The sequence below is a fragment of the Octopus sinensis genome, linkage group LG28, assembly GCF_006345805.1.
Source record: "Octopus sinensis linkage group LG28, ASM634580v1, whole genome shotgun sequence".
Classification (NCBI taxonomy): domain Eukaryota; kingdom Metazoa; phylum Mollusca; class Cephalopoda; order Octopoda; family Octopodidae; genus Octopus; species Octopus sinensis.
In genome coordinates this window covers 5,914,458-5,931,969 of record NC_043024.1, presented here as the reverse complement: position 1 = coordinate 5,931,969, position 17,512 = coordinate 5,914,458, and the positions used below count along the sequence as shown (strand labels likewise).

The 17,512-nt window shown below is 42.3% G+C and overlaps 1 protein-coding gene across 4 annotated transcripts in view; it reads left to right on the top strand.

The window, feature by feature from the left end:
• The window catches only part of LOC115225785 (integrin beta-1-like), a 180,720-nt gene that overhangs the window by 99,061 nt on the left and 64,147 nt on the right, over window positions 1-17,512 (top strand). For 3 of the 4 annotated variants that reach the window (XM_036514635.1, XM_036514634.1, XM_036514636.1), the window contains 4 exons: window positions 8,234-8,330; window positions 8,934-8,936; window positions 13,266-13,362; window positions 16,848-16,940. In XM_036514635.1, the coding sequence (XP_036370528.1) occupies window positions 8,234-8,330; window positions 8,934-8,936; window positions 13,266-13,362; window positions 16,848-16,940 (290 nt within the window). The remainder of the gene's footprint in view (window positions 1-8,233; window positions 8,331-8,933; window positions 8,937-13,265; window positions 13,363-16,847; window positions 16,941-17,512) is intronic. The other variant, XM_029796738.2, reaches the window with a different exon arrangement.

Here is a 17,512-nt window from a genome sequence, read left to right as displayed (position 1 = left end):
CAGCCCCATTTCTGTTTTCCTGATTGACATTACACAGGGTGTCCCAGTATTAACAATCCATTTCAATGAAATCAGGTAAATTATTTAAAGAATTTTATATTTATTTCTTAATTATGATTCCAAAACAAATAGATTTATAAATTTTACATCCAAACTTTATTGAAAATTTTGTCTTGATCCCTGCAAATTTGAAACCTACCCTTAGCTTTACAAGACACATTTAGAAGCATTTCAAGGAGTTATCATCATCATCGTTTAACGTCCGCTTTCCATGCTGGCATGGGTTGGACGGTTCAACTGCGGTCTGGGAAGCCAGAAGGCTGCACCAGGCCCAGTCTGATCTGGCAACGTTTCTACGGCTGGATGCCCTTCCTAACGCCAACCACTCCATGAGTGTAGTGGGTGCTTTTTACGTGCCACCAGCACGGGGACCAGACGGGGCTGGCAAACGGCCACGATCGGATGGTGCTTTTTATGTGCCACCGGCATGGGGGCCAGGCAAGGTTGGTAATGGCCACGGTCGGATGGAGCTTTTTACGTGCCACCAGCACGGATGCCAGTCGGGCGGTGCTGGCATCTCCTGCACAAATTTCAAATCTACCCTAAGCATTCTAAGACACATTTAGAAGCATTTCAGGTGTTATTTCCTACACTGCTAACTGAATGCATTCTTTTAGTTCAGCTAAACTATTGTTCCATCCTGGGGATGGAAGCAGAGAAAATGGTTGCAGCCAAATTGAAAAAAAAAAACTGTTTTGAACAAATGTGCAGCATCCAAAAGGAATGAAATTATAAACAAAGTTTATTCTATCAGTCTCGTTTGCCAAACTGCTAGGTTACAGGCATATAAACACACCAACCAACACCAGATGTCAAGTGGCGGCAGGGGACAACTACAGACACACACACACGCGTGCATGCGCATGTGCACAATGGGCTTCATTCAGTTTCCGTCTATGAAATCCACTCCCAAGGCTTTGAATTGCCCAGTATTATTAATTTCCACTCTTATTGCTGTACTTCAGAAGATATGCCCACCACAACAGAATTGAGATCCTAAAACCGAGATGCCACTTAAAAAGCATTGGTCTGAATGTTGGTCCCACATAAGACACACTAGTGATGGTGCCACATAAGACGCACTAGTGATGGTGCCACATAAGACGCACTAGTGATGGTGCCACATAAGACGCAATGGTGATTGTGCCACATAAGACGCATTGGTGATTGTGCCACATAAGACGCAATGGTGATTGTGCCACATAAGACGCAATGGTGATGGTGCCACATAAGACGCATTGGTGATTGTGCCACATAAGACGCAATGGTGATTGTGCCACATAAGACGCATTGGTGATGGTGCCACATAAGACGCAATGGTGATTGTGCCACATAAGACGCAATGGTGATGGTGCCACATAAGACGCATTGGTGATTGTGCCACATAAGACGCAATGGTGATTGTGCCACATAAGACGCAATGGTGATGGTGCCACATAAGACGCATTGGTGATTGTGCCACATAAGACGCAATGGTGATTGTGCCACATAAGACGCATTGGTGATGGTGCCACATAAGACGCATTGGTGATGGTGCCACATAAGACGCAATGGTGATTGTGCCACATAAGACGCATTGGTGATGGTGCCACATAAGACGCAATGGTGATGGTGCCACATAAGACGCATTGGTGATTGTGCCACATAAGACGCAATGGTGATTGTGCCACATGAGACGCATTGGTGATGGTGCCACATAAGACGCAATGGTGATGGTGCCACATAAGACGCATTGGTGATGGTGCCACATAAGACGCAATGGTGATTGTGCCACATAAGACGCATTGGTGATTGTGCCACATAAGACGCAATGGTGATTGTGCCACATAAGACGCAATGGTGATGGTGCCACATAAGACGCATTGGTGATTGTGCCACATAAGACGCAATGGTGATTGTGCCACATAAGACGCAATGGTGATGGTGCCACATAAGACGCATTGGTGATTGTGCCACATAAGACGCAATGGTGATTGTGCCACATAAGACGCATTGGTGATGGTGCCACATAAGACGCAATGGTGATTGTGCCACATAAGACGCACTAGTGATGGTGCCACATAAGACGCATTGGTGATTGTGCCACATAAGACGCAATGGTGATTGTGCCACATAAGACGCATTGGTGATGGTGCCACATAAGAGGCAATGGTGATGGTGCCACATAAGACGCATTGGTGATGGTGCCACATAAGACGCAATGGTGATTGTGCCACATAAGACGCATTGGTGATTGTGCCACATAAGACGCATTAGTGATTGTGCCACATAAGACGCAATGGTGATTGTGCCACATAAGACGCATTGGTGATGGTGCCACATAAGACGCATTGGTGATGGTTCCACATAAGACGCACTAGTGATGGTGCCACATAAGACGCATTGGTGATTGTGCCACATAAAACGCAATGGTGATTGTGCCACATAAAACGCATTGGTGATGGTGCCACATAAGACGCAATGGTGATGGTGCCACATAAGACGCACTAGTGATGGTGCCACATAAGATGCACTAGTGATTGTTCCGCATAAGATGCACTGGTGATTGTGCCACATAAGACGCACTGGTGATTGTGCCGCATAAGACGCACTAGTGATGGTGCCACATAAGGCGCACTAGTGTTGGTACCACATAATACGCATTGGTGATGGTTCCACATAAGACGCACTAGTGATGGTGCCACATAAGACGCACTAGTGATGGTGCCACATAAGACGCACTAGTGATGGTGCCACATAAGATGCACTGGTGATTGTGCCACATAAGACGCACTAGTGATGGTGCCGCATAAGACGCACTAGTGATGGTTCCACATAAGACGCACTAGTGATGGTGCCACATAAGACGCATTGGTGATTGTGCCACATAAGACGCACTAGTGATGGTGCCACATAAGACGCACTAGTGATGGTGTCACATAAGACGCACTAGTGTTGGTGCCACATAAGACGCACTAGTGATGGTGCCACATAAGATGCACTGGTGATTGTGCCACATAAGACGCACTAGTGATTGTGCCGCATAAGACGCACTAGTGATGGTTCCACATAAGACGCACTAGTGATGGTGCCACATAAGACGCATTGGTGATTGTGCCACATAAGACGCACTAGTGATGGTGCCACATAAGACGCACTAGTGATGGTGCCACATAAGATGCACTGGTGATTGTGCCACATAAGACGCACTAATGATTGTGCCGCATAAGACGCACTAGTGATGGTTCCACATAAGACGCATTGGTGATTGTGCCACATAAGACGCACTAGTGATGGTTCCACATAAGATGCACTGGTGATGGTGTCACATAAGATGCACTGGTGATGGTGTCACATAAGACGCACTAGTGTTGGTGCGACATAAGACGCACTAGTGATGGTGCCACATAAGACGCACTAGTGATGGTGTCACATAAGACGCACTAGTGTTGGTGCCACATAAGACGCACTAGTGATGGTGTCACATAAGACGCACTAGTGTTGGTTCCACATAAGACGCATTGGTGATGGTGCCACATAAGACGCATTGGTGATGGTGCCACATAAGACGCATTGGTGATGGTGCCACATAAGACGCACTAGTGATGGTGCCACATAAGATGCACTGGTGATTGTGCCACATAAGACGCATTGGTGATGGTGCCACATAAGATGCACTGGTGATGGTGCCACATAAGACGCACTAGTGATGGTGCCACATAAGATGCACTGGTGATTGTGCCACATAAGACGCATTGGTGATGGTGCCACATAAGACGCATTGGTGATGGTGCCACATAAGACGCATTGGTGATGGTGCCACATAAGATGCATTGGTGATGGTGCCACATAAGATGCACTGGTGATGGTGCCACATAAGACGCATTGGTGATGGTGCCACATAAGATGCACTGGTGATGGTGCCACATAAGACGCAATGGTGATTGTGCCACATAAGACGCATTGGTGATGGTGCCACATAAGATGCACTGGTGATTGTGCCGCATAAGATGCATTGGTGATGGTGCCACATAAGATGCACTGGTGATTGTGCCACATAAGATGCACTGGTGATGGTGCCACATAAGATGCACTGGTGATTGTGCCGCATAAGATGCACTGGTGATGGTGCCACATAAGACGCATTGGTGATGGTGCCACATAAGATGCACTGGTGATTGTGCCACATAAGACGCATTGGTGATGGTGCCACATAAGACGCACTGGTGATGGTGCCACATAAGATGCACTGGTGATTGTTCCACATAAGACGCATTGGTGATGGTGCCACATAAGACGCACTGGTGATTGTGCCGCATAAGATGCATTGGTGATGGTGCCACATAAGACGCACTGGTGATTGTGCCGCATAAGATGCATTGGTGATGGTGCCACATAAGATGCACTGGTGATTGTTCCACATAAGATGCATTGGTGATGGTGCCACATCAGACGCATTGGTGATTGTGCCGCATAAGATGCATTGGTGATGGTGCCACATAAGATGCACTGGTGATTGTGCCACATAAGACGCACTGGTGATTGTGCCGCATAAGACGCATTGGTGATGGTGCCACATAAGATGCACAGGTGATGGTGCCACATAAGACGCACTAGTGATTGTGTCGCATAAGATGCACTGGTGATTGTGCCACATAAGACGCACTGGTGATTGTGCCGCATAAGACGCATTGGTGATTGTGCCACATAAGACGCACTGGTGATGGTGCCACATAAGACGCAATGGTGATGGTGCCACATAAGACGCATTGGTGATGGTGCCACATAAGATGCACTGGTGATGGTGCCACATAAGACGCATTGGTGATTGTCCCACATAAGACGCATTGGTGATTGTGCCACATAAGATGCACTGGTGATTGTGCCACATAAGACGCATTGGTGATGGTGCCACATAAGACGCATTGGTGATGGTGCCACATAAGACGCATTGGTGATAGTGCCACATAAGATGCACTGGTGATTGTGCCACATAAGATGCACTGGTGATGGTGCCACATAAGACGCATTGGTGATGGTGCCACATAAGACGCATTGGTGATGGTGCCACATAAGACGCATTGGTGATTGTGCCACATAAGATGCACTGGTGATTGTGCCGCATAAGATGCATTGGTGATGGTGCCACATAAGACGCATTGGTGATGGTGCCACATAAGATGCACTGGTGATGGTGCCACATAAGACGTATTGGTGATGGTCCCACATAAGACGCATTGGTGATGGTTCCACATAAGACGCATTGGTGATGGTTCCACATAAGATGCACTGGTGATGGTCCCACATAAGACGCATTGGTGATGGTGCCACATAAGACGCAATGGTGATGGTGCCACATAAGACGCATTGGTGATGGTGCCACATAAGATGCACTGGTGATGGTGCCACATAAGACGCATTGGTGATGGTGCCACATAAGACGCAATGGTGATGGTGCCACATAAGACGCATTGGTGATTGTGCCACGTAAGATGCACTGGTGATGGTGCCACATAAGACGCATTGGTGATGGTGCCACATAAGATGCACTGGTGATGGTGCCACATAAGGCGCATTGGTGATGGTCCCACATAAGACGCAATGGTGATGGTGCCACATAAGACGCATTGGTGATTGTGCCACATAAGATGCACTGGTGATGGTTCCACATAAGACGCATTTGTGATGGTGCCACATAAGACGCAATGGTGATGGTGCCACATAAGACGCATTGGTGATGGTGCCACATAAGATGCACTGGTGATGGTGCCACATAAGACGCAATGGTGATGGTGCCACATAAGACGCATTGGTGATTGTTCCACATAAGACGCACTAGTGATGGTGCCACATAAGACGCACTAGTGATGGTGTCACATAAGACGCACTAGTGTTGGTGCCACATAAGACGCACTAGTGATGGTGCCACATAAGATGCACTGGTGATTGTGCCACATAAGACGCACTAGTGATTGTGCCGCATAAGACGCACTAGTGATGGTTCCACATAAGACGCACTAGTGATGGTGCCACATAAGACGCATTGGTGATTGTGCCACATAAGACGCACTAGTGATGGTGCCACATAAGACGCACTAGTGATGGTGCCACATAAGATGCACTGGTGATTGTGCCACATAAGACGCACTAGTGATTGTGCCGCATAAGACGCACTAGTGATGGTTCCACATAAGACGCACTAGTGATGGTGCCACATAAGACGCATTGGTGATTGTGCCACATAAGACGCACTAGTGATGGTTCCACATAAGATGCACTGGTGATGGTGTCACATAAGATGCACTGGTGATGGTGTCACATAAGACGCACTAGTGTTGGTGCGACATAAGACGCACTAGTGATGGTGCCACATAAGACGCACTAGTGATGGTACCACATAAGACGCACTAGTGATGGTGTCACATAAGACGCACTAGTGTTGGTGCCACATAAAACGCACTAGTGATGGTGTCACATAAGACGCATGGTGATGGTGCCACATAAGACGCACTAGTGTTGGTTCCACATAAGACGCATTGGTGATGGTGCCACATAAGACGCATTGGTGATGGTCCCACATAAGACGCATTGGTGATGGTGCCACATAAGACGCACTAGTGATGGTGCCACATAAGATGCACTGGTGATTGTGCCACATAAGACGCATTGGTGATGGTGCCACATAAGATGCACTGGTGATGGTGCCACATAAGACGCATTGGTGATGGTGCCACATAAGATGCATTGGTGATGGTGCCACATAAGATGCACTGGTGATGGTGCCACATAAGACGCATTGGTGATGGTGCCACATAAGATGCACTGGTGATGGTGCCACATAAGACGCAATGGTGATTGTGCCACATAAGACGCATTGGTGATGGTGCCACATAAGATGCACTGGTGATTGTGCCGCATAAGATGCATTGGTGATGGTGCCACATAAGATGCACTGGTGATTGTGCCACATAAGATGCACTGGTGATGGTGCCACATAAGATGCACTGGTGATTGTGCCGCATAAGATGCATTGGTGATGGTGCCACATAAGATGCACTGGTGATGGTGCCACATAAGATGCATTGGTGATGGTGCCACATAAGACGCATTGGTGATGGTGCCACATAAGATGCATTGGTGATGGTGCCACATAAGACGCATTGGTGATGGTGCCACATAAGATGCACTGGTGATTGTGCCGCATAAGATGCATTGGTGATGGTGCCACATAAGACGCATTGGTGATGGTGCCACATAAGAAGCATTGGTGATGGTGTCACATAAGACGCATTGGTGATTGTGCCACATAAGACGCATTGGTGATGGTGCCACATAAGATGCACTGGTGATTGTGCCGCATAAGATGCATTGGTGATGGTGCGGGTATCTTATAGTCGGGTATCTTATAGTCGTGATTCATATCGACCCCTTCTGTGTATTAGCGCGAATCTATGATGAGTTTACAATTTTAAAAAAAATTACCATCATTTTTCCGCATTTTAATACATTTTTGCTCGGTTTGTATAGGGGAAGTAACTCTCTAAAAATGCTTATATAGTTATTTCCCTTACAAACCTGAGCAACGCTGGGCGATACTGCTAGTGTATTTATATAAACAACCTGCTGTGCTTACCTTGGATCGTAGGGTGACCTGCTCTGCTTGAGGAGACCTATTGAGTCAAGTACATCAACATCAAAATAAATATCAAATGGAAATTGTAGTTGTGATACCTGTGCCGGTGGCACGTAAAAAGCACCATCCGAACGTGGCTGATGCCAGCGCCGCCTTGACTGGATTCTGTGCCAGTGGCACATAAAAAACACCATCTGATCGTGGCCGCTGCCAGCCTTCCCTAGCACCTGTACCGGTGGCATGTAAAAAGCACCCACTACACTCACGGAGTGGTTGGCGTTAGGAATGGCATCAAGCTGTAGAAACCCTGCCAGATCAGATTGGAGCCTGGTGCAGCCTCCTGGCTTCCCAGACCCCAGTCGAACCGTCCAACCCATGCTAGCACGGAAAACAGACGTTAAACAATGATTGTGATATATATACACACACATATATATATATGTCTACATATATATGCGTGTGTGGCGGGGTATATGTATTTATATCTGTGTGTGTGTTGTGTGTTTCTTTACACAGACTAATTCTGCATATTTTTTACCAATCCCTTGTTTACTTCCACAGTGAATGACATTCAAAAACTGACGGGCAAGCTGAATGTTGGCATCGGATCCTTCATAGACAAAGTGCTCCTACCTTACACAGACACAAGTGAAGATGCGTAAGTGAACCCTTTCTCTGCATTTCCCCAATTCTTCTCTTTTAAAACCAAACTATTTTGCTTTCCTCATCTTTTATCTCCTCCTCTCCTTCCTCCTCATCACTATCATTAATTACTTTGACATGCTTCCTATGGCTGGATGCCCTTGCTAACACCAACCACATTGCAGCGTGTGTACTGGGTGCTTTTCCCATGCCACCAGCATCAGTGAGGTCATCACACAGTATGCTAAACAACAAACCCCGAGGAAGGTAACTTTATGCTCAGAAATGAGGGCCTCATCTTCATCAAATTTAGTGTCCGTTTTCCATGCTGACATAGGTTGGACAACTTAATAGGAACTGACAAGGCCAGGGGCTGCACCAGGTTCCATTGTCTGTTTTGGCATGGTTCCTATGGCTGGATGCCCTTGCTAACACCAAATATTTTACAAAGTGTGTACTGGATGCTTTTTCCATGCCACCAGCATTAGTGAAATCATCATACAGTATGCTAGACAAGGAACTTTGAGGCGGTGGGAACTTTATGCTTGGAGATGAGGGACATCATTATCATCTTATGTCCATCTTCCATGCTGACATGGGTTGGACAGTTTGACAGGAGTCGGTAAAGCTGTGGCCACACCAAGTGCCCATTGTCTGTTTTCGCTTGGATTCTGTGACTGGATGCCCTTTTTGTGTCGCAGGCAGGGGTGCCCATTCATGTGTCACTAGCATCGATACCTTTTACATGCCATACACTCTTTTACTCTTTTACTCGTTTCAGTCATTTGACTGGCCATGCTGGAGCACCGCCTTTAGTCAAGCAAATCGACCCCGGGACTTATTCTTTTTGTAAGCCCAGTACTTATTCTATCGGTCTCTTTTGCCGAACCGCTAAGTGACGGGAACGTAAATACACCAGCATCGGTTGTCAAGCAATGCTAGAAGGACAAACACAGACACACAAACATATACATACACATACATATATATATACATATATACGACAGGCTTCTTTCAGTTTCCGTCTACCAAATCCACTCACAACGCAGTGGGACTGAACCCGGAACCATATGGTTGGTTTGCAAGCTACTTACCACACAGCCACTCCTGCACCTATATATATATATATATATATATAAATATATGAGTTAATTTTGAGTGTTGGGCCTCATGGAGGCAAAGAGGCCAAGATCCTTTCAAGTTTTGGGCTTCACGGAGGCAATAACCAAGACCTTTGGCATTATGTTGAGCTTGAGAAGAAGACCCATCAAGTTGAGCAAAATCACAGTTGTGGCAGATACCAGTGTCACAGAAATTGGCACACGTGCCGGTGGCATGTAGAAACTCTCATTACATTCTCGGAGTGGTTGGCATTAGGAAGAGCATCCTGCTATAGAAAACCATGCCAAATCAGACTGGATCTTGGCGCAGCCTTCCAAAATGCCAGCCATGCCAGCATGGACAACAGACGTTAAATGATGATGATCACACAAACACACACACACACACACAAATACTTGCTACATTAGTGCTTGCTTGGCCGAATCGATGCTTGTTGAATTTTTACTTGCTGAGTAAGGGTGTAATGATTTAAGGCCCCTGTGGTACGGGGGTCCATATAAGATTTTGGTGGTTCACTTAAGCGATATAGAAAACTGAATACCAGCAGTATTATTTTCAGCGTTCATAAAAAATTTTCCAAAAAGGCAGTGCTCCAGCAAGGCCACAGTCAAATAACTGAAACAAGTAAAAGAATAAAATAATGTATTTATCACAAGAAACAAGCAAGATTTCTGTTTAGCATTTTATGTAGTTCAACTTTCACAAATTCATGTGTGAAAGAGCAAAATAGGAATTTTAGCCCGGGTTTACGAGTTTCATTTTTCAGTGCACTTTTGTATACTGAGATTTTCAAACACAAAATCCAAATTTTGAACAAAGTGCCAAGGTTTCTACCTCCCTAACAAATGCTTCTGCGTGTTACTGAATTTTTTATTGAGAGAGAAAACGCTTATTCTAAGTAAATAACTCTCGATTAGTCCGTCTACAAGTGTTTGTGAGATGGTGGGTGCGAGTCTGGTGTGAGTAAAAGTGATTCAAAAAACGATTATAATAATAATATGGATTTTTTCGGTTTGAACGGCAGATTTTTCTAGCGGTGTCATATGAAATTGTCACCCATAATTATGACCCTAGTATCGATCTATTGCATTTCAATCTGTTTTAGGGTTAGGGTTTGGGGGAAGGGTATCTTTTTTTCTTCACAAATATAAATAAACCCAATCTGTTTCTTAAACGAGGGACATATTCATACGGCACAGAATGTTTTTTTTTTACCTCAATAGACGTCAGTGATTGGTTGAAATTGCAGAAAAAAACAACAAATATCTTACAAACTTTAGAATTTTCTCAATAAAGCCAAGAGAAAAAGATGTTTTATAAACACATTCTACCAATATACGAAGTTTAAAATTTTTTAGTTACCTAGAAATTATGTTAAAAACTGCCGTTCAAACCGAAAAGATCCAATATTTTTTATTATAAAGGATCTTGACATTCATTTTATTTTACATAAAATATCTTTTACATTCTACTGTTATTTTATTGCCATTTATTTACGAGTATTATAAGTTTTATAAGTAAAATATTTTTCTGGGAATGAATTTCGATTTATAACATTGCCTCTATGAGAAATTATTGCTCCACTTTACGAGCAGTCACCGGGAACAGATTATCTCGTAAGGTATGGCGGGGTCCACCAGGATAAAATAGTAATCAAAGGGGTCCATTGGTACAAAAAATAGTTGAGATCTACGAGCTTAATGGAATATGGTTTTTTCTAAAGTCAGCAAAATCTTGAAGCTTTGAATATTCAAGGGAAGTAACTCCTGTATACATTTGCAACAGTTTTCAAAGCTAAAAATTGTGTGGAAGCTACTGGCCTTGCAAGGAAGTCTTTTTATAATAAAATAATAATGAAATTATTGTATACAGTGCTCAGGTGCACCACAACTTGTCAAAAGTGCATATAAAGCATATGCAGTAATGTAAAAATGTCTGGGAAGCGAACAGTGTATGAGTCAGATACATGCTTGCGTGTGTATGGAGGGGAGAAAATCAGGTGTAGTGTTGGCAAATCTCAGGAAGCATGGAAGTTTTGAAGGATGCAGTGCTCCGACAACTAACAACTGATGCCGGCAGTTTGTTCCATGCTTCATCAACTCTTAGCGTGAAAAAATGTTTCTGAAAGTCATGGGAGCTGTGCTGTTTTCTGACTTTGTAAACATATCCACGGGTGTTAGACAGGTGGAGTTTGAAAAGGTGCTCAGAGTTATTGTTAGTAAGATGGTTAATAATTTTATGGGTGTCTGCCAAGTCAGCTGCCATACGTCGGAGTTTCAATGTGTCCATGCCCAGGGAAGTAAGGCGTTCCGAATATGGCAAATGCCTGAAACAATAAACTTCTGATGACATTAAGCCAACAACATTACAATCAGCAACACCTTAAGCCTGTTTTGGGACCCAGGAGATTGAATAACAAAGACCCTTTAACCTTGTCTATGACGTGTGTGTGTGTGTGTGTGTATGTAGTGTGTACATGCATCTGTGTGTGTCTTTTATTTGTTTGGGATTAGTTTGCAGCCATACTGGGGCAACACCTTGAAGAATTTTTGTGGAATGTATCAGCCCCAGGTACTTCATTTTTTAAAGCCTGCTAGTTATTCTATCGATCTCTTTTTGCCGAACAGCTAAGTTATGGAAGACGTAAACGTATAAACACTGGTTGTCAAGCGGTTGTGGGGGACACACAGGCGTGATCTCAGGAATTTTTCAAAGGGAAGGTCACAAGGTCAGGAGAGATTACAATTCTAGGAGAAAAGGGCATAATAACATTATTTAGAAAGGCGATCTTCTTTTCTTGAGAGGGGCGCCCCTGACACACGGATACAAAGATGTAATTAAAATGTCCTTAGTTCATTGTAGTCTTCCATGAAACTGTATCGGGCGAATGAGTTGTCAATAAATACAGGGACAGGGTGGGTTGTTATCAGTTTGTGCTGGTCGCCATTGAGAGATCAGATGTTCTAGAACCCATCCCCCCACTTTTTTTTTCTTTTCTATTCTAGGTACAAGGCCTGAAATTTTTGGGCAGGTGGGGGGAGTCAATTAGATTGATCCCAGTATGCAACAGGTATTTCATTTATTGACCTGGCGAGCTGGCAGAAACATTAGCATGCCGGGCGAAATGTGTAGCCGTATTTCGTCTGCCGCTACGTTCTGGGTTCAAATTTCGCCGAGGTCGACTTTGCCTTTCATCCTTTCGGGGTCGATAAATTAAGTTACGTTTGTCTGTCTTTGTTTGTCCCCTCTGTGTTTAACCCCTTGTGGGTAGTAAAGAAATAGGTATTTAATTTATCGACACCCCCACCACCACCAAAAGGATGACAGACTTTGGTGAAATTTGAACTCAGAACGTAAATACTGCTAAGCATTTCGCCCGGTGTGCTAACATTTCTGCCAGCTTGCTACCTTAAACCCTGTTCTGCCGATTGACTCAGCAAAACAGGGATAATAGTGGCCCTTTGGAGAAATTGAGTCTCCTTGGATAGGGTAGCTGTTATAGTGAGTATCACTGACCATTCTCCATGGAAACACCCCCAGTTGTTTTGTGATGTCTGGCCCATCATCCCCCCCCCCACATCGTCTGCTGTTTTATCCTCTTCCCCTTTTTCTTTTCTTCCTTTTCCTTCCTTCCTGCTCCTTTGTATTTCAATATTAATTTTAAAATTCTATTACTGTGTCGCAACAAACCACATCTGACCCCTGCAAGCATAGTAAGCTTCACATTGTGATGATGATGATAACGACAGTTGTACTGATGATGATGACAATGATGATGATGATAATGATGTTGATGCTGTTGCTTAACCAAACTTTTTTTTTTCTCCAGTATCAAAAATCCTTGCTTCTCTCAAAAATTAAAATGTGAAAGTCCATATAACTTCAAACAAGTTGTGAAGTTGACAAGCCAGTTTCAAGCTTTCAGTGTAAGTAATGCTGTCTTTTCTTATTTTAGTATGGTATTTATTTGGCTGATGGAAACTGAAAGAAACCCATCATGTGTGTGTGTGTGTGTATACATGGTGGTTTCTCTCATCGAAGACGATGAACGAGGGTTCAGTAAATAACCCTCAACAATTCCTAAGCCTTGTGACACCGCATGTGTACCTTCAATCCAGCAGATGTCTTGCTCACTTTCTCGCAAATGGTACACCTGCATGTATTCGTCGGTTCAAAATGTCTTCTCGAGTGGACAGCTGACCCAGCTTTGCTTCGTGCTTTAAACCCACAGTGACACACACTGTCATTGTTTGGTGGATTTTGCTGATGATGCATTGCTTTCAAATTTGCACGAGGGGCGTCCCTATGACAAAGACGGTTACTTTCAAATTCTCTAGTCTTTAGAAAACACATTTTCCTCCATTTTATCTTTAAGTCTTATATGTATTACATTGTTACCTCTGCCTTAGTGAAGGCAGAGGTATTGTTTTCGGTCATGTTTGTTTGTTTGTCCAAGGACAAGGTATCTTGAGAACCGCTTGGTGGATTCGGATGAAGCTTTCAGAGATGTTTGGCCTCATGACTGGTGCAAACTGATTAGATTTTGGGATTGATCCAGTACCGGACAAATATTTTGGATTATTTTTCCTGCTTTTTTACTTAATTTTTGAGAGCAGACAGGTTCGTTTTTAGTATTCTCGTTTATGTTAGTTAGTTAGTTAATTTGGCTCAAAAGCAAATAGCAAGGCCATGTAGGGGGACATGGAGTTAAGTACAGGGTGGTGTTCATGTAAAGAGTTCAGGCCACTTGAGGTCCAGGGAGGCTTTGAACAAAGCGGTCGTTGGCATCTTCACCATCTCGTCTGGCAGCTTGTTCCACGGATCTGCAACCCGGACGGAGAAAGCTCCTCTCCTTCGATTGAGATGAAATCGTCGCAGGTAGAGCAGTCAAATTTATTTCAGATTTTCTCATTTTAAAAATCATCTGCTAACCATTGAGAAGACGTTGGTGTTGCCTTGGCAGAGGTTTGCACTCTCTGAGTGCTCTTCATATGATATATTTTTATCATGATACAAATAAAATAAAATTAAATAAGTGTCCACTATATTTCTTCTCCATTTTCTTATATTAACATAACAAAAATAAATAAATATATACATATATATATATATATATATATAGATATATATATATATATATATATATGAGAGAGAGAGAGGGGGGTTGGGAAGCCATCCAACTAAGGGGTAGTACCTATCCAATATACTGCTGGTAGTGTGCCCAATTATTAAGACCCAAGTGCTGGTTATTGTGTGGCAATTTTGCAATCGAGTGTCATATATGGGTATGGGTAAAATGTGGTTTGCCCTTAATTTATACAGCAAAAAGAAATTGAAGGGGATACAAAAATGACATGGATCAGCCCGTAGACATTCTATTATGTCTATTTATTCCAAAACAAAAGGGAATATTATAAGAATAGATAAACATGCAAAGACTGTCTTCTACACAAATATATACTCGTAATAATAGTAATACTTAAAAGAGTAAAAGATTAAAAGATCAGTTCCTTACGGCCATTTCTGCCATGAGGCCACGATATCCTGCATGCTAGGGATGGGTAGATAGAGTTCAGATGTTGAGTGTGCCTCTAGGCTTCATCAGAGGGTCTAAATGGTTAGGAGAGCCGATACATACAAGAGTCAGTTACTAATAGGTACTGTATATTTTTATAAAGATAGAATGACTACACCTACCTTTCCACCACTGAAAAAAATAACATGGATAACTTGGAAGGCATCACTTGATGTCTTTGACTTATTTCTCTTTCCTATATCTAATCCATTTTACTAAATTTTACTTCTCATACACTCAAAGTCTTGCTCCTATTCTTCTTCTGCCCTCTTCAATAAGAAAACTATACAGTACCTATTAGTAACTGACTCTTGTATGTATCAGTTCTCCTAACTATTTAGACCCTCTGAAGCAGCCTAGGGCACATTCAACATCCAAATTCTATCTACACATCCCTACAGAACACTGAAGGGATGGAGCTAGCATGGAGGATATCATAGCCTCTTGGTAGAAATGGTCGTAAGGAACTGATTTTCTAACGTTTTACTCTTTTATGTACTACTAGTATATATTTATGTAGCACACAGTCTTTGCATGTGTATCTATTCTTATAATACTCCCTTTTGTTTTGGAATAAATAGACATAGTAGAATGTCTACCGGCTGATGTATGTTATTTTTGTATCCCTCTATTTTCTTTTTGCCACACACACACACACACATAAATGAAAGAAGGTTTCAAAATGCAATTTTAAAGTTTATTCACTTCAATGGTTTCACTTTTTAAGAAAAAGATTGTCAAAAGTAAAATGTAAAAGTTTTGTAAAAGCTTTGTTGTGTTAAGTACTGATTACCACAAAAGCATTAGAATACAGTATACATTCTTTGATAATAATAAGAAAATATTAAAATAGTTTACAAGAAAGTATTTAAGAAAATATTCAACAAAAAGTATAAGGAGTTCAATAAAAATCATGTTTGTTTGGTAATATATTTATACACAGAAGGAGATATATTTAAGAGTTTAAATATTTATGTCTTAAATTTATAAGGTTCATGAACTTATTTATTTACTTATTTATACTTATATACTTGTAATTAATTTTGACAAACATAGTGATATATAAGGAGTAGTAATATTTATACATGTGGGGAAAGTAGACCTGACGATTGGGAGTGCGTAAAGATAATGAGTTTTTAAATGAGACTTTGTGTCTTAACAATACTATACGTACCCTCATGAAACACGTGTAGTCCGTAATATGGAAAATTTTTGGATTATGAATAGAAATAGTAAATATATTATTTAATATTTTATGGCTTGGTTGAGTTAATACCGTTTGGAGTTGATGAAGTTGTGGGTGGCTCTATCTCTAACATTATTTTGATATATATACTTTTTAGTCTTTTACTTGTTTCAGTCATTTGACTACGGCCATGCTGGAGCACCGCCTTTAGTCGAGCAAATCGACCCCAGGACTTATTCTTTGTAAGCCTAGTACTTATTCTATCGGTCCAACATCACTTGACAACCAATGCTGGTGTCTTTACGTCCCCGTCACTTAGTGGTTCAGCAAAAGAGACCAATAGAATAAGTACTAGGCTTACAAAGAATAAGTCCTGGGATTGATTTGCTCGACTAAAGGTGGTGCTCCAGCATGACCACCGTCACATGACTGAAACAAGTAAAGAGAGTAAAAGAGTATATCAATGTAGTGATTGTAGTAGTTTTCTGCTGAAGGTTCTATTTCATCTTGACTTGGATATTACCCGGCAGTGTAGCAATAGGTCACGACTAGTTGTCAATAACAGCAACAAAATCAAGAACAACAAAAGCAACAACAACATTAACAAGCTGGAATTAAAAATTAATCAAAAATCTTTTGCTTCCTTGCAGGACAAAGTCAGCCAGCTGCAGAATTTGTCTTCTGCCAATCTGGACAACCCTGAAGCAGGATTAGAAGCCATGATGCAGACTATTGTCTGTGGAGTAAGTACCTAGATTTTTTTATATTCATATTTTGTGTGCTAAGAAGCTTGCTTCCCAACCACATGGCTCCAGGTTCAGTCCCACTGCATGGCACCTTGGGCAAGTGTCTTCTACTATAGCCTTCAGCTGACCAAAGCCTCGTGAGTGGATTTGGTAGACGGAAACTGAAAGAAGCCCATCATATATATATGCCTATACACATGCTGAATATGCTCCTTTGTCACTTTCATGATAGCTTTGAAAAAATAACTGTTAAAATCGAACTGCACTCTTCAAAACTTGCACTAAGAATAAGACCAAGGCAAAATTACTACCTGCTTTTATGGCAAGTTCATACAGGTAGTTAATCCCATTCCCCTCCGACTTTTGATTTATGCAATTGAAAAAACCGCATTATTTGTGGGATGGCCCAATACATACATACCACTATTATATATATATATATATATATATATATATATATATATATGTATGTATGTATGTATGTATGTATGTATGTATGTATGTATAAAAATATATTTATGATATATGTATAAAAATCAATAGAGTATATAAACAATAAATAGTAAATA